This window comes from Anguilla rostrata, chromosome 5, assembly GCF_018555375.3.
Source record: "Anguilla rostrata isolate EN2019 chromosome 5, ASM1855537v3, whole genome shotgun sequence".
NCBI classification, from domain to species: Eukaryota; Metazoa; Chordata; class Actinopteri; order Anguilliformes; family Anguillidae; genus Anguilla; species Anguilla rostrata.
In genome coordinates this window covers 4,115,700-4,134,415 of record NC_057937.1, presented here as the reverse complement: position 1 = coordinate 4,134,415, position 18,716 = coordinate 4,115,700, and the positions used below count along the sequence as shown (strand labels likewise).

Genomic DNA, 18,716 nt, shown 5'->3' with positions numbered 1-18,716 from the left:
GTAACACGTCTACACACCCTATCTTTTCCACTGTCCCTTGGCATCTTTCAGCCATCTTTAATCCAATGCTTTCATAGGAGCTTTTTTAAAGAGTGTAACAATAATATTATTCAATGTAATATTGTATTTTTGTACTTTTATGAATTGTGACTCAGTAATAAAAACTTTTTAATGATGTCGTGAATTCTTTATACAGAGATAGCGTTACAGACGAGGGTGCTTGCACGTACTCTATGTGCCTCAGTGACAAAAACAAAATGCTATGAGAAGTTTCAATGCGAAGCCAAAGCAAAACGTGTTTTTCAAGAATCTCCTTCTAATTGATTCTTTCTCAGGATTATCAGATAATTCCTTCGCTTTGACACTGGCCTACAAGATCAATGACGTGAGCTTTCCAGAGAATGTTGAACTCAGGACAGAGACGCAAGCACGCATTCAGGACTCTGTCAACAACTTGGTAAGCCTAGCATATCGGCATGCAGCACAGTAAAGTAGCAACAAACAGACATTAATTGTTGATAAGAACATTCTCTTCAGAGACCTTAAAGGTCTAAACTACTGTCCAGCTGTTGCAGTATCATGATGCATCTCAAAGCCTTCTGAATTGCAGTATATTCCGTTGCCATCTTCCTGTAGATGCATGGGTAACTCCAGTAATTTCTGGGTTATTGTTCAGTTGACCAATGAATCAAAGTTTATCTAGCAGTGAGCATAATTTCTAAATTTGTAGATAATCTTCACTCACCTATTTATTTCCTCTTAAACCTCCAGCTGAATGGATTGCTGAACCAACCTAATGCAAGTCCTTTTACCTTCCCACAAGCAAATTTTACGTAAGTCACCAACTTTGGGCTCTTTGGTCTGACTTTGTTCTTTACAATATTGACATATCATCATTGAGAAAAGTTGCAAATGTACCATTGTGGTAAAATAAACTAAAAGTACAATTGATCAGCATGGGGCAAACCTCTGAAATTCTACCTTTACACATCTTTCTGCAGCCACCTGCCCAACGAGATTCATGCCAATGTGGAGTATGTCTTTCGGGAAGGTGACATCAACCAACCAAGCAACTTCCTGGCTGCGATACTGGCAGTTAGTGGTAAGTTACCCCTGACACCCATCAACTCATGCTAAACGTCATGCTGTTCTTGCATCATAAAACATGATTTGCTGTAGTGCCCACCTCATTTTGGCAGAACTGACCACTCTCGGATGTACAGCTTCCCAGATTACTGTGTACTTCCATTTTACGATTTTATGTGCTGTTTCCAAGATTGTGAATTCCCTGTACTGTGAGTTAGAGTGGAAAGGACAGTTGTGTGTTTCCTTGAAATTCACCTGTTTCCGCTCCAACATCTCTGAAAATCTGCTTTTTTGCAGGATAACGTTTCTAATTTAGTTATGTTTGTGTCTCATTGTTTCTGCACTTTCATGTCTTGCCACCATTACAGCTTCCCCTGCCATTGCTACAACGAGTTCTCCAGCAGTGACCACCACAGCAGCTCCATATACAGTGTATGTTTCCATTATTATCTTTGGTTTTGTAGTTGGGGACCTGGCAGTGAAATAATTTCTCTGTCCAACCTGCTGTTTGATGGACTTCTAATGCTAATGTTATCTCCATGTGTTTCTGCAGTGTGGGTCCAGTTTTTATCTTTGTCCGACTTGTGTTCCACACCAACAACACCGTCCCCAGTGAGAGTGATGTTCTGGCAAAGGGCAGTCCTTTCTTGAATGGTGATGAAATCCGGTTGAATGATACCGTGAGGGTGCAGAATCTCACATATGAGCGTACGTAACACGTCTACACACCCCATCTTTTCCACTGTCCCTTGGCATCTTTCAACCATCTTTAATCCAATGCTTTCATAGGACCTTTTTTTAAGAGTGTAACAATAATATTATTCAATGTTATATTGTTTTTCTTGTAATTTAATGAATTGTGACTCAGTCATGAAAACTTTTTAATGATGTCCAAAATTTTTTATACAGTGATAACGGTACAGATGATTGTGCTTGCACGTACAATATGTACCTCAGTGAGAAAAACAGAAATGCTATGAAAAGTTTCAATGAGAAGCCAAAACAAAATGTGTTTTTCAATAATCTCCTTCCAATTGTTTCTTTCTCAGGATTATCAGATAATTCCTTCGCTTTGACACTGGCCTACAAGATCAATGACTTGAGCTTTCCAGAGAATGTGAAACTCAGGACGGAGACACAAGTGCGCATTCAAGATTCGGTCAACAACCTGGTAAGCCTAGCCTGTCGGCATGCAGCACAGCAAAGTAGTAGGAAACAGAATTGAATTTTTGATGAAAACATTCTCTATAGAGACCCTGAAAGGTCTAAACTAGTGTCCAGCTGTTACAGTATCATGATGCATCTCTCATCCTTCCGAATTGCAGTATATTCCGCTTCCATCTTCCTATAGATGCATGGGTAACTCCAGTCATTTCTGGGTTATTGTTCAGTTGACCGATGAATCAAATCTTGTATAGCAGTGAGCATAATTCCTTAATTTATTGATAATTTTCACTCATCTATTTATTTCTGCTTTAATCTCCAGCTGAATGGATTGCTGAGCCAACCTAATGCAAGTCCTTTCACCTTCCCACAAGCAAATTTTACGTAAGTCATCAACCTTTGGTTTTTTGGTCTGACTTTGTTCTTTACACTATTGACATATCATCATTGAGAAACTTTGCTAATTTATCATTGTGGTAAAATCAACTAAAAGTACAATTGATAAGCATGGGGCAAATCTCTTTAATTCTATCTTTACACATCTTTCTGCAGCCACTTGCCCAACGAGATTCATGCCAATGTGGAGTATGTCTTTCGGGAAGGTGACATCAACCAACCAAGCAAGTTCCTGGCTGCGATACTGGCAGTTAGTGGTAAGTCACCCCTGGCACCCATCAACTCATGCTGAACATCATGCTGTTCTTGCATCATAAAACATGATTTGCCGTAGTGCCCACCTCATTTTGGCAGAACTGACCACTCTCTAATATACAGCTTCCCAAATTACTGTGTACTTCCTTTTCCGATTATATGTGTTGTTTCCAAGATTGTGAATTCCCTGAAGTGCGTGTTAGAGTGGAAAAGACAGTTGTGTGTTTCCTTGAAATTCACCTGTTACTGCTCCAACATCTCTGAAAATCTGTGTATTTCCTTTTCCGATTATGTTTTGTTAGCAGATTTGTTAATTCACCAATGCTCGTGCTACAACATTACTGAAAATCAGTAATTCTGTTTTATAAGTTCCTTTTTTATTCATTTCAGTGACTCATTGTTCCTGTACTTTCAGGTCTTGCCACCACTACCGCTTCCCCTGTCGTTCCTACGACAACTTCTGCTGTTGCACCAACAATTTCTCAACCAGCCACTGAAAGTGTTCCACCCATTCCAGTAGCACCAACATCTGGTGGAACGGTGACCACCACAGAAGCTCCACGTATAGTGTATGCTTCCATTTTAATCTTTGGTTTAACAGTCTGGGTCTTCCCAGGGCAATAACTTCTCTGTCTAAACTTGTCATATAATTGACATTTAATCCATATTCAATTTCACTCTGTTTCTGCAGCTATGGCACAATTTTCATCGTTCTTCGATTTGTGTTCCACACCCTCAAACCCGTCCCTACTGAGAGTCAGGTTCTCTCCCATGTCAGTGCTCTCCTGAATGGTCGTGAAATAAAGGAGCTGGGTAATCCAGTCAGGATTGAGGATCTCACATATGAGAGTATGTCACACGTCTTTTTATAGGACCCTTTTTCATGATGCATTAGAAGTGTTATTAAATAGCACATTACCCTTTTATAATATGTCACTCAGTCAAAAAAAACCTTTACATTTGTTGAGAATTTAGCATGAAGGAACGTATGAACTGAAGTGGCACAAACTCAAATGTTCTGAGGTGTTAAAATGAATAACCAAAATGACATTTATTTTTGAATAATCTGTCCTTTTCCCTCAGAAATAACAGATCATGCCTTCGCTTTGCAACTGAGTTATCGGATAAGCAACGTGAGCTTTCCAGAGAAATATAATCTGAGGAACGAAACGCAAAAACTCATTCAGGACTCCGCAAACAAGTTGGTAAGCCTAGCCTGTCAACATGCAGTTCTGTAAAGTAGAAACAGACAACTTTAATCGTAGAGCGGAACATTCGTTACAGAGCCCAAAATAACTGAAACTACTGTCCTACTGTATCTTGCGGGCTTCTGCCTTCCTACTCCTATATGCACTATGTCAGTTGGCATTGTAACAGTTTCTGTAAGTTGCCCTGGATAAGAACATCTGCTAAATGCCTGTCGTGGGTGGGCCGTAGGTTCTGCTGTTATTTTTAAAAATCTTCATTCCTTCATGGTTTATCTGAAGCAATCAGGCTTGTTTGACTCCCATTGGATATATTATGTGTTTAGAAGCTACTATAAAAATTATGCTGGAAGCACTGCATTTGCCTCACAAAGCAGTGGGAATGATCTTTTAAGTTATAGATTTTTGTTCACTTGTTTATTTCTGCTTCAACCTCCAGTTGAACGGATTGCTGAACAGCCCTAATGCAAATCCTTTCACCTTCCCAGAAGGAAATTATACGTAAGTCACAAACCTGGGGTTTCTTGTATGACTTTGTTCATTACAATATTCACATACCATCATTGAGAAAAATTGCTAGTTTATCATTGTGGTAAAATCTAGTGAAAGTGCATTTGATAAGCACGGGGCAAACTTCTTAAATTCTGTTATTTTATGGCTTCCTACAGCAACCTGCCCCAAGAGATTCACGCTAATGTGGAGTATGTCTTTCGGGAAGGTGACATCAACCTACCAAGTGACTTCCTGGCTGCGATACTGGCAGTTAGTGGTAAGTTTCCCCTGACACTCATCAACTCATGCTGAAAATCAAGCTGTTCTTGATATTCTCAATGTCTCATCACTGACCACTCACAGATGTACAGCTGCCCACATTACTATGTGCGTTCTGTCCAGATTATATATGTTGTTAGCAGGTTTGTGATTTCACTGAAGTGCATGTCACGGTTGTAATTACTTGTACGTTTTCTGGAAATCCACCTTCTGGAGCTGAAAAGCAGGCTTTTAGCTGGGTGCAACTCCTGCTTGCTAGTTTTAATCACTCATTGCACCTGCACTTTCAGGTCTGGCCACCACCGCAGCTCCCACCACCACAAGCAGCCCTGTCCTCCTGCTGATCACAAGTACTGCAGGCAGGTTCCCCGGATGGGCCCTGGCCATCATCATCCCCTGCGGTATCGCCATCATCCTCTGCCCTTTCTGGACACTCCTGTGTGTAAGTACAGCAGTGCAGACTTGTAGTACTATTTGTGTGAGAACCAAATGTCCTCAAAAGGATAGAAAGATGAGGAAAATTATGGAAAGTGAGGACATTTTTCTGGTCCTCACTTTTCAAGAGGCTGTCTTAGGGTTAGGACTTAGGGTTAGGGTTAGGGTTACAAATAGGTTAAGGTTAGGGTTAGGGTTAGGAATGTAGTGGTTGGGGTTAGGGTTAGGGTTAGAGGTTATGGAATGAATGCAGTCAATGGAAATCAGTCGGAAGTCCTCACAAGTATAGAAGTACAATGCTGTGTGCATGTGTGTGTGTGTTGGTGTGTGTGGGTGAGTGTGTGTGTGTGTGTGTGTGTGTGTTTGGGTACTGAATGCGTTGTCTCCGACCTTCTTCCATCTCAGTAAGCTACACCCCTGTATTTGCAATGTATTCCAGCTCTAATTTAGGTAGTGCTCTCTCTCTTGCTCTGACTTTCACTCTGTGTTGCAGTGTATTCTCTCTCTCTCTCTCTCTCTCTCTCTCTCTCACTCTCTAACACTGACCTTCACTCTATGTTGCAGTGTATGCTCTCTCTCTCTCTCTCACACTCTCTAACTATGACCTTCACTCTGTGTTGCAGTGCCTGCTGTGTGGTTGCTGTGCGGCCATTAAGAGACGTTGGCAAAGGAGGCACGCCTACCACATACAGCAGTACAGGACACATCTCATCTGAGAATCTTACCTGCCACGTCCCCTCTGAGAGGGTGGAGCTTTGACGTTCAGCTGGAGTCTGAAAACCAAGTCTTAATATGATTCATGTTTTATTATAATGTTCTAACATATATGACCCATAGCAACTGCATGGCTGGATGGAAGATATTTATCATTATTTATTTATATCTATTAAATGTGAGAATTAACTGCTCAGCTGCATCATACCCAGGCATTCAAAAGTAAATCTGCACGTATTTATCTTTCTATCAAGCATTATTTATTTAATTAAAGGTTAACTATGTATTGCGTATTTATTCCAGGTCAATGCATTGTTAATGCAATTTGATTAGTCAGTTATCATTTGACTTTGATTTAAAGTTTACAATTGAAAATGATTGCAATCCATATGTTTATTTTACTGTATACTTCTCTGCAACTGTATTTGAAATGAAGATGAACTCAATATTTTCAGGAGTTACAAAACTATTCCAGACTGTAATTTTACATACGGGAATATATAATATTATTTATGATTACAATTATTCTAAAAGATAGATATTAGATTACATTTTAATTTATTGAATGTTTATTTAGAGAAATAGTACACTGCCAGCAAACTGCACACATTTTTCAAAATAATAAAATGATAATATTTTGTTATCTGTTTGTAATGGTATGTAATCATTTGTACTCCTTTCTTTGTAACTGCCTTTGAAGAAGATATATTGCTGTATTGTGTGTTCTCAATAAAGCTTAGTTTATTTTTTTACAACCTTGTTTCCATAGTTTTGTGTGGTCATTAGCATGGGACAATATTCTGGGAACATACAACAGAACATCTGAATTTATATGCCAGGTCCAGATGAGGGGAACCTCACAGGAAGACGTTTTTCACTATCACTAAGAAAAGGAATGCAAACTAACATCTGTACTTTTCATCCATCCATTCATTATCTATGCCAGCTTATCCTGGTCAGGATCGCGGGAGGTGCTGGAGCCTATCCCAGCATGCATTGGGCGAGAGGTAGGAATACATAGGGCTCAATAACTCACACTCACACACACCTAGGGCAATTTAGACTTTCCAATAATCCAATTATGTCTTTGGGAGGAAACCAGTCTACTTGCATTTGTGAATCAGAACATTAGGAATTCAGTCTGCCGTCATAAGGCAAGTATAGGAGAGATGGGCTGAGTCTAGGGTGCTTGTTATTCCGTATTAAACAGGTAAAACTGTTTTTTAACCCTTTAAGGCATGAGATCACAGATATGCAATTAGAATGTTCCTAACTGAACATTATAAGGGTGGCATGGTGGTGCAGTGGGTAGCACCGTCGCCTCACAGCAAGAAGGTCATGGGTTTGAATCTCAGCTTGGGGCCTTTCTGTGTGGAGTTTGAATGTGCTCCCCGTGTCCGCGTTGGTTTCCCCCAGGTACTCCAGTTTCCTCCCACAGTCCGAAGACATGCAGATAGGCTGATTGGTGATCTTAAATTGCCCATAGGTATGAATGTGTGAGTGAATGGTGTGTGTGCCCTGCGATAGATTGGTGGCCTGTCCAGGGTGTATTCCTGCCTCTCGCCCAATGAATGCTGGGATAGGCTCCAGCACCCCCCGCGACCCTGCTCAGGATAAGCAGGTATAGATAATGGATGGATGGATGGACATTGTAACATGTTCATTCAACCCAATCAAAGGCATTCTTTGGCATCGAATGATAAGAGTTGTGTCTGGCGCCCTCTTCTGGGTGTGGAGAATATTTAACACCCTCCTCACATTATGAACATTCTTGCACATCAGGATGAGACAATACTGTTTACCCAGAGCCATCCTGTCACAGCTTACCGATCAAGATATTCTGTTTTTCAGGACACAGTACTGCCGATGGAACCAAACAATAGACGTGCTCTTGCCTGCACCTTCGTCACCAGCCTTTTAATTCAGATTTTTTTTTTACACTTGCTGCCATTTCTTTTTACTTCTGCCATTATGTTTTATTACGTTTTACTATAATAATAATAATAATAATAATAATCATAATTTAGCAGCATTTTGCTGCCATTTCCAAGTGATTTAAATTGTGAAATAAAATAAGCCACCATATAAAGAGAATTGAGGGGGTTCCCTGGATGAAGGCCTGAAGCGTGTTCATGTACGCACACTTTTAGTGATATTTGTGGGATTATGTGGGATTCACGAAACTTTTTTCATTCGTACGCATATTTTATGAACCATGTTTATGTACGAATTAGTAACTGGTCCTATGATGAAATTTAGGATGAAATTCACGCAAAGTCTATGCATGATGTCCCTGAGTTTTATTGGAGATCTGTTGTTTTTCAAAACGACCCTGAATGTCTTATTTATTACAACAGGTTCTACTGTAGGATCCCCTTAATTGGTTTGTAATTGTCCAAGGGTGACCATGTCTTACTGTCAAGGGAGGTTGTAGGAAGGCTCAGGAGGCAGGAAGTCAGCAGAACTGATATTGTTCTTAATTTTTACAGTGATTAAATATTTGCAGTGAAGCCAAGACTGGCACAAAAAAAAAGAAAAAAAAAAAGAATAAATATTTGCAAATGTTCAGACTTGTCGACTGTCGCCGTTGCGCTCATTGCAACACATGAATCTCAAGAATCAGTCATTCAGACATCAAAGTGAAAATCAAAGTGAATTAATTTTTGACTTGAGCATTGTTAGCTTTTATCAAGCATTTTTGCATTTGGAGCTTGTAAAGTTAATAATCTGACCCTTAATAAAGGATTTAAATGCCTTCTGGTACAGGCAGATGTTTTCTGATGTGTTAGTTTTAAAAAAACCACTCACCATTCACTTTATTAGGTAAACCAGTCTAGTTTCAGGGAGGACCTTGTTTTGCCTCCAGGACAACATGAATTCTTCATGGCATGGATTCAACAAGGTGCATCGTTGCCTGCAACAATAGGTCTAACTGTAGTGACCCAGCCTGTTCAAACTGGTTTTACAGTGTGCGTAAAAGCACAGATTCCATTCATGTGAAAATAATCAGACACATATCATAAAACAGACTAACAAAAGGACACTTTTATAACAGAGAAATAAATAAAAAAATACTCACACACACACACACACACACACACACACATATTCAAATCACTGGGAATCACAGGTCCAAAAAAAGTGTGGTTGAAGTCAATTTGGATAATTTGATAACTGTTTTTGAGAGACCACCTGTCAAACTAAATTGTGTACAAGTCCACACACCTTCATAGCAAATAACAACCTCTTTGTTCTCATTGGAATGCATACGCCTATTACATGTATGCAATTAATACACCCTGTCCTATGAGTCAGACGTAACAGCTATAGTCACATAATTTAAAATGTACACCCCTGAAACGCACCCTAAGATGCTGAGCACACCTTAAAAACACCTCCCTTCAGTTACCCAACGGCAGAACGCTAATTCATCGCACTGAAGTTTAGTTGTGCTTTTTACTTTGACAAAGTGATTGCGTGCTAGAAAGATCTTCAAATCCAAGCAAACTAGAAGATTCTATTTTCCGGACCAGAGAGATATGAACTTTGGAAAGAAGAGGGGGTGAGTTTGGCTACATGAACTGAAGAGAGGAGACAGATTATATTATCAATTCATTTTTATATTTGGTTGACTATGATAACACATAGACTACAGATTCTAAGGAGCTGATTTATGAGAGAGCATAAAATATGAGCAACGATGTTTGCAGAAAAGGCATGAGATTATGGGGACGTCATTTTATCAGACTATATGGTGGAGTTTTGCGGGTAGAATCTATGTTGGAGTTGTGGGTATAATTACTGGATGGTAATAGAAAACAATTATCAATTTACAATTTTGAAACATTGAGAGGTACATAAATAACATCTTTAGTTTGATTCATTTCTTACAGTCAAAACAAATCAGTCATATCTCCACCTTTGTGATAAAAAGGCTCTACCCATCTGCGTTGGTCTGGGGGAAGATTGGGAGACGTCATCCTCAATATTTTCATATGAATTGATTGGTGTACTCAGTAGCTTGTCAGATATGATCTTTGACTACACCAGACTAGATGGTACAGTCTTCCCCAAAGCGTAAATGGACGATGTTTTGATTTGTTTGGACAATTTTTTTATTACTACTTTGGAGAGACCTCCGGTAAAACCGAATTGTGGTCAAGTCTACACGCCTTTCTAGCAACTATCAATCTCTTTGTTCTCATTGGAACGCATATACTTATTCTTGGTTTATTTTTGGAAAGGTCCTTGCTTAATCTATGTTATGTATGCAATTAATACACCCTGTCCTATGAGTGTGACGTAGCAGCTATAGTCACATCACTTAAAAATGTACACCCCTTGAACCCACCCTAATATGTTGAGCGCACCTTTAAAACACCTCCCTTCGGATACCAACCGCCAGAACACTAATTCATCGCACTGAAGTTCAGTTGCGCTTTCTACTTTGACAGAGCGATTGGGCGCTAGAAAGATTTTAAAATCAAAGAAAACTAGCAGATTCTACTTTCCGGACCAGAAAGATATGAACTTTGGAAAGAAGAGGGGGTGAGTTTGATTATATGAACTGAAGAGGGGAGATGGATTATATTATCAATCAATTTTTATTTTTGATTTACTATGATATTATATAGACTACAAATTCTAAGGAGCTGATTTATGAGAGAGCATACAATATAAGCAACAATGTTTGCAGAAAAGGCATGAGATTATGGGGACGTCATTTTATCAGACTAGATGGTGGAGTTTTGCGGGTAGAATCTATGTTGGAGTTGTGGGTATAATTACTGGATGGTAATAGAAAACAATTATCAATTTACAATTTTGAAACATTGAGAGGTACATAAATAACATCTTTAATTTGATTCATTTCTTATGCAGTCAAAACAAATCAGTCATATGGCCACCTTTGTGATAAAAAGGCTCTACCCATCTGCATTGGTTTAGGGGAAGACTGGGAGACTTGTCATCCTCAATATTTTCATATGAATTGATTGCTGTACTCAGTAGCTTGTCAAATATGATCTTTGACTACACCAGACTAGATGGTACAGTCTTCCCCAAAGCGTAAATGGACGATGTTTTGATTTGTTTGGACAATTTTTTAATTACTACTTTGGAGAGACCTCCGGTAAAACCGAATTGTGGTCAAGTCCACACGCCTTTCTAGCAACTATCAATCTCTTTGTTCTCATTGGAACGCATATACTTATTCTTGGTTTATTTTTGGAAAGGTTCTTGCTTAATCTACGTTATGTATGCAATTAATACACCCTGTCCTATGAGTGTGACGTAGCAGCTATAGGTCACATCACTTAGAAATGTACACCCCTTGAACCCACCCTAATATGTTGAGCGCACCTTTAAAACACCTCCCTTCGAATACCAACCGCCAGAACACTAATTCATCGCACTGAAGTTCAGTTGCGCTTTCTACTTTGACAGAGCGATTGGGCGCTAGAAAGATTTTAAAATCAAAGAAAACTAGCAGATTCTACTTTCCGGACCAGAAAGATATGAACTTTGGAAAGAAGAGGGGGTGAGTTTGATTATATGAACTGAAGAGGGGAGATGGATTATATTATCAATCAATTTTTATTTTTGATTTACTATGATATTATATAGACTACAAATTCTAAGGAGCTGATTTATGAGAGAGCATACAATATAAGCAACAATGTTTGCAGAAAAGGCATGAGATTATGGGGACGTCATTTTATCAGACTAGATGGTGGAGTTTTGCGGGTAGAATCTATGTTGGAGTTGTGGGTATAATTACTGGATGGTAATAGAAAACAATTATCAATTTACAATTTTGAAACATTGAGAGGTACATAAATAACATCTTTAATTTGATTCATTTCTTATGCAGTCAAAACAAATCAGTCATATGGCCACCTTTGTGATAAAAAGGCTCTACCCATCTGCATTGGTTTAGGGGAAGACTGGGAGACTTGTCATCCTCAATATTTTCATATGAATTGATTGCTGTACTCAGTAGCTTGTCAAATATGATCTTTGACTACACCAGACTAGATGGTACAGTCTTCCCCAAAGCGTAAATGGACGATGTTTTGATTTGTTTGGACAATTTTTTAATTACTACTTTGGAGAGACCTCCGGTAAAACCGAATTGTGGTCAAGTCCACACGCCTTTCTAGCAACTATCAATCTCTTTGTTCTCATTGGAACGCATATACTTATTCTTGGTTTATTTTTGGAAAGGTTCTTGCATAATCTATGTTTTGTATGCAATTAATACACCCTGCCCTATGAGTGTGACGTAGCAGCTATAGGTCACATCACTTAGAAATGTACACCCCTTGAACCCACCCTAATATGTTGAGCGCACCTTTAAAACACCTCTCTTCAGCTACCCAACAGCAGAACGCTAATTCATCGCACTGAAGTTCAGTTGCGCTTTCTACTTTGACGAAGCGATTGGGCACTAGAAAGATTTTAAAATCGAAGAAAACTAGCAGATTCTACTTTCCGGACCAGAAAGATATGTACTTTGGAAAGAAGAGGGGGTGAGTTTGATTATATGAACTGAAGAGGGGAGACGGATTATATTATCAATCAATTTTTATTTTTGGTTTACTATGATATCAATAGACTACAAATTCTAAGGAGCTGATTTATGAGAGACATAAAATGAGCAACAATGTTTGCAGAAAAGGCATGAGATTATGGGGACTAGTTTTATCAGACCATACGGTGGAGTTTTGCAGGTAGAATCTAATGTTGGAGTTGTGGTATAATTATTGGATGGTAATAAAAAAATATCAATTTACAATTTATTGAAACATTAACATTTATTTTAACAGTAAAATAGTCTATATCTCCATATGGAATAAAAAGGCTTCATCCGTGTCATGGACAATGAAACACCAATTGTTCAATAATGATGTGTACTCATTTCGTCAGCTATTCTTGTCAAGACACAGTGTTAGTCCACAAAAAGTGAACATTTTTGACTAACTATGGCAAGCCAACCTCGGAACGAAGGTCAAGCTACAAGTTTAGCACAAATCAATTCAAAATGCCTTGGAAGGGAGTACATGTACATTTAGTTCATTTGAAAGGTTGAGGTGATTGCAAAGTAACTGTACTATGAGTGTGGTAAATTATGAAACTTAAAGAGGTACAACTAACCCACTTTAGTTGGACTTTTCTTCATACACAGTCAGAACTAATTCATCGCACTGAAGTTCAGTTGCGCTTTCTACTTTGACGAAGCGATTGGGCACTAGAAAGATTTTAAAATCGAAGAAAACTAGCAGATTCTACTTTCCGGACCAGAAAGATATGTACTTTGGAAAGAAGAGGGGGTGAGTTTGATTATATGAACTGAAGAGGGGAGACGGATTATATTATCAATCAATTTTTATTTTTGGTTTACTATGATATCAGATAGACTACAGATTCTAAGGAGCTGATTTATGAGAGAACATAAAATGTGAGCAACAACGTTTGCAGAAAAGGCATGAGATTATGGGGACATAGTTTTATCAGACCATACGGTGGAGTTTTGCAGGCAGAATCTATCAATGTTGAAGTTGTAGATATAATTATTGGATGGTAATATAAAAAATGATCAATTTACAATTTTTAAACATTACATTTATTTAGTAGATGCTTTTATCCATAGCGACATACAAAAGTGCATTTCACAGTCATGGACAACTACAAAACACAGGTTCAATAAGATATGATACTCATTTCGTACAGCTATTTCTTGTCAAGAACACAGTTTAGTGCACACAGTGAACACTATTCTGACCTAACGTATGCCAAGCCAAACTAGGGAGAAGAACAAGCTACAATATTAGCACAAATACAAATTACCAAAAAATGCTGGAATGGGGGTACATGTAACATGAGTGTCATGAAAGGAGGGGATTTAAAGTGAAATGATATACAGAGTGGTGGTAGTTAGTGAAACATTGAGAGGTACATAAATAACATCTTTAGTTTGATCTGTTTCTTACACAGTCAGAACAAATCAGTCATATCTCCACCTTTGTGATAAAAAGGCTCTACCCACCTGCGTTGGTTTGGGGAAAGATTGGGAGACATGTCACCCTCAATATTTTCATATGAATTGATTGCTTGACTCACTAGCTTGTGACCTTTGATTACATCAGACTAGATGGTACAGTCTTCCACAAAAGCTTAAATGGACGATGTTTTGATTTGTTGGGCAATGTTTTAATTACTGTTTTAGAGAGACGTCTTGTAAAACCTAATTGTGTTCGAATCCACACGCCTTTGTAGCAAATAACAATCTCTTTATTCTCATTGGAATGCATATTCTGATTCTTGGTTTATTCTTAGAAATGTTTTTGCTTAATCTATGGTATGAATGCAATTAATACACCCTGTCCTATGAGTCAGACGTACCAGCTATAGGTCACATCACTCAGAAATGTACACCCCTTGAACCCACCCTAATATGTTGAGCGCACCTTTAAAACACCTCACTGAAGTTTAGTTGCGCTTTCTACTTTGACAAAGTGATTGCGTGCTAGAAATATTTTCAAATCAAAACAAACTAGCAGATTCTATTTTCCGGACCAGAGAGATATGAACTTTGAAAAGAAGAGGGGGTGAGTTTAGCTACATGAACAGAAGAGAGAAGACAGATTATGTCATCAATGAATGAGTGTATTTGGTTGACAATGATATCTCATAGACTACAGAATGTATGGAGCTGATTTTAGAGAGAGCAAAAAATATGAGTAACAACATTTGCAGAAATGGCATGAGATTATGCGGACATTATTTTTATCAGACCATACGGTGGGTGAATTTTTGCTGGAAAAATCTATCCACGTTGGTCGTGGGGGTTTAATTACTGGCTGGTAATAGGAAGCTATTATCAATTTACAATTTTTCAGAAACATCGCAAGGTACATAAACAATGTTTGATCTATTTCTTACAGTCAAAACAGATCAATCACAATATCTCCACCTTCATGATAAAAAGGCTCTACCCATCTGTATTGGTTTGGGGGAGGATTGGGAGACAAGTCACCTCAATATTTTCATATGAATTAATTAATTATGTTACCTTGACAACACCTGACTAGATGGTACAGCCTTCCCCAAGGTTTACATGAAACATAGACCTATGGCTCTACCATATGACTAACCTATAGGTTTTCACAGTTAAAAAAACAAATCCATAAAATAGAAATTTTGTTGACACCAGACGCCTTATAGGGTGTGGGTACTCTTTTAAAATAAATTATTTCAGAATAAAAATAAAACCTTTAAGCTTCAAATTGAAGGCTTTAAGCATTGCGTAATGAGAAAAGAACTCATTAAAACAAAAAGGTGTGCACTGGATACTAATTACAAAGATTTTATTTGCAATCGGTTTTCCAAGTTGAAACAGTCACGTTTCAGGGCCAGTGCAAATGATAACTTCTGAGCTAACTGAGCATATTTCACAAAAACAATTAAATAAGTAAATATACTTATACTAGCTCATATAGTCATAATAGATTGGCGTAAAAAGACTATAGCCTATAATACAAATATAAATTTGACACTCCTTTAAGCACCAACCTCCTATCATTTTAACGTCATAGTTCTAATTTTAAAAAGTGTGGAGCCTGTGGATTCCCTTACAAAAAAATCACTTGTGAAATTTGCCATTTCACATGTGAATCTAACATTTTTACATGTGAATCAAAATATGCACATGTAGAAAAAAAATCACATGTAAACTGGACATATTCACACGTGAATTAAAATGTCCATGTGTGAAAAGAAACTGTGACATGAAATCACATTAAATTTGAATCATCACATGGGGATTCCACATTTTCATGTGAATACATTTTACAAATGTGAAAAAAATATTCTTGAATGCACAATCATTTGACACCCATTACTGTCGGATTGTGCACAGTTGTGCAAAAAAAAACACAAAAAAAATATATTTTTTAGGTTTTTGAAGTGGCAGTTCTAGACCGATGGCTGTATTTCTGAAACTTAATAATGCATAAAAAATATCAGAGGAGGACAATCCTGTTATGTAGGCGACCAATAAACCGCACAAACATTATACCTTTATTGCTTGACCCATATCGCTATATGTGGTTATCACTGTCACTCAAATTTTGTAGAACTAAGTCAGAAATGCTTGGTTTAATTCATGAAATGTAGTGGTAAGGACAGGGTGAATTGTGGTTTGAAGCAATCTGGATCACAGTATGGCACTGATTATCTATGGGATAATCTTGAACAGCATCTGAATTATAAAAGAAAGTAATTGTAGCAGGCAAAAATTAAGCATGTGCTGTTATGAATTGGCTACATATGTCATAAAATGTGTAACACGTATACGAAGCAAACATGAAGTGAACATATCTGGCAATAAAAGAAAGGATTTATTTGCATAATCAGTGACATCTCTGTTTGCATGGCCATTGATTTATTTCCTGTTAGGTTTCCCTCTAGATACCATGGAAGTAAAACGAAGAAAGCAATAAGCATCTTAATAACAGTGGGTAAGTCTGATACCAAACTTTGTGTCTTATTCAGAAAATTCATGTTTTTTGTAATTCCAGTGTGTTATTTGCGAAAAGAAAATTTGAAGCTAAACACAAAGATGTCAACAAAAAGATGAAGTTCCTTTAAAAAAAATCAATACACATTTATTGCTAAGAAAGCTTGAAATGTTTAGATTGAAGAAGCAAATCTCTTTAAAAGCCTGATATTGGCTGAAATACATGAATAATATTTCTCAGAATACTGTACTTACACAATCAAAGAAGGAAGATGGTCCAAAGTATCTTGAGTAAAAGCTTTATATTTCAACATGTTAAAACGTAAACAGTCCAAAAAGATTTCTAAAAACAAGGGGCACCCGCTCAGAAAAGCACAATAGTGAAGGTGAGAATATTTAAAGAACCTAAATGTGAGATTTTATATCTTTGCTGGTAAAATACATGGAAACATGTGGACTGCAAGTGCTGTCATTTTGATATATGTGTGTGTGTATAAACAAAATGTAAAATAAGACAAAGGAAATAATTGTTTCATTCTCCTTTGGTCAAAGTCTGTGTCTGCTGGCAAATAAATGGAGCGACCGGAACAACAACTGCAGCCCCAACCACAACAAGCCCACCAACAACAACTATTGCCCCAAGTACAACAAGTGCTCCAACAACAACAGCAGCCCCTACCACAACAAGCCCACCAACAACAACTATGGCCCCAAGTACAACAAGTGCTCCAACAACAACAGCAGCCCCTACCACAACAAGCCCACCAACAACAACTATTGCCCCAACTACAACAGGTGCTCCAACAACTACTGAAGCCCCTACGACAACAGGCCCACCAACAACAACAAGTATGGCCCCAACAACAACAAGTGCTCCAACAACAACTAAGTCCCCTACCACAACAAACCCACCAACAACAACTATGGCACCAACTACAACAAGTGCTCCAACAACAACAGCAGCCCCTACCACAACAAGCCCACCAACAACTAATTGTCTATCATCTCCTTAGTCCAAAGCTGTATCTGCTGGCAAAAATATGGGCGACCAAGGCCAAACAACTGCAGCCCCTAACCAAACAAGCACACAACAACAACTATTGCCCCAAGTACAACAAGTGCTCCAACAACAACTAGCCCTACCACAACAAACCCTCCAACAACAACTATGGCCCCAACTACAACAAGTGCTCCAACAACAACTGCAGCCCTACCACAACAAGCCCACCAACAACAACTATGCCCCAACTACAACAGTGCTCTAACAACAACTGCAGCCCCTACCACAACAAGCCCACCAACACAACTATGGCCCAACTACAACAAGTGCTCCAACAACAACTAGCAGCCCCTACCACAACAAGCCCACCAACAACAACTATGCCCAACTACAACAGTGCTCCAACAACAACTGCAGCCCTACCACAAAAAGCCCACCAACTACAACTATGGCCCAACTACAACAAGTTGCTCCAACAACAACTGCAGCCCTACCACAACAAACCCAACAACAACTATGGCCCCAACTACAACAAGTGCTCCAACAACAACTGCAGCACCTACCACAACAAACCCACCAACAACAACTATGGCCCCAACTACAACAAGTGCTCCAACAACAACTGCAGCCCCTACCACAACAAGCCCACCAACAACAACTATGGCCTCAACTACAACAAGTGCTCCAACAACAACAGCAGCCCCTACCACAACAAGCCCACCAACAACAACTATTGCCCCAACCACAACAGGTGCTCCAACAACAACTGCAGCCCCTACCACAACAAGCCCACCAACAACAACTATGGCCCCAACTACAACAAGTTCTCCAACAACAACTGCAGCCCCTACCACAACAAGCCCACTAACAACAACTATGGCCCCAACTACAACAAGTGCTCCAACAACAACTGAAGCCCCAACCACAACAAGCCCACCAACAACAACTATGGCCCCAACTACAACAAGTGCTCCAACAACAACTGCAGCCCCTACCACAACAAGCCCACCAACAACAACTATGGCCCCAACTACAACAAGTGCTCCAACAACAACTGCATTCCCTACCACAACAAACCAACCAACAACAACTATGGCCCCAACAACAACAAGTGCTCCAACAACAACTGCAGCGCCTACCACAACAAGCCCACTAACAACAACAATGGTCC

At 38.8% G+C, this 18,716-nt stretch overlaps 1 protein-coding gene and 1 long non-coding RNA gene across 3 annotated transcripts in view; both read left to right on the top strand.

Annotated features, from left to right (window-relative positions):
* The window catches only part of LOC135256028 (mucin-5AC-like), a 181,088-nt gene that overhangs the window by 19,713 nt on the left and 142,659 nt on the right, over positions 1-18,716 (top strand). Inside the window, exons 19-24 of the mRNA XM_064337900.1 lie at positions 1,002-1,102; positions 3,317-3,470; positions 3,593-3,750; positions 3,985-4,106; positions 4,546-4,607; positions 4,775-4,875. Coding sequence (XP_064193970.1) covers positions 1,002-1,102; positions 3,317-3,470; positions 3,593-3,750; positions 3,985-4,106; positions 4,546-4,607; positions 4,775-4,875 — 698 coding nt within the window. The remainder of the gene's footprint in view (positions 1-1,001; positions 1,103-3,316; positions 3,471-3,592; positions 3,751-3,984; positions 4,107-4,545; positions 4,608-4,774; positions 4,876-18,716) is intronic.
* On the top strand, positions 13,232-17,530 carry LOC135254465 (uncharacterized). 2 transcript variants are annotated; one of them, XR_010329899.1, is made up of 3 exons: positions 13,232-13,357; positions 16,485-16,546; positions 17,098-17,530. It is a non-coding gene; the product is annotated as an uncharacterized LOC135254465 (long non-coding RNA). The 2 variants fall into 2 exon arrangements; XR_010329900.1 differs by lacking the exon at positions 13,232-13,357 and adding an exon at positions 14,509-14,635.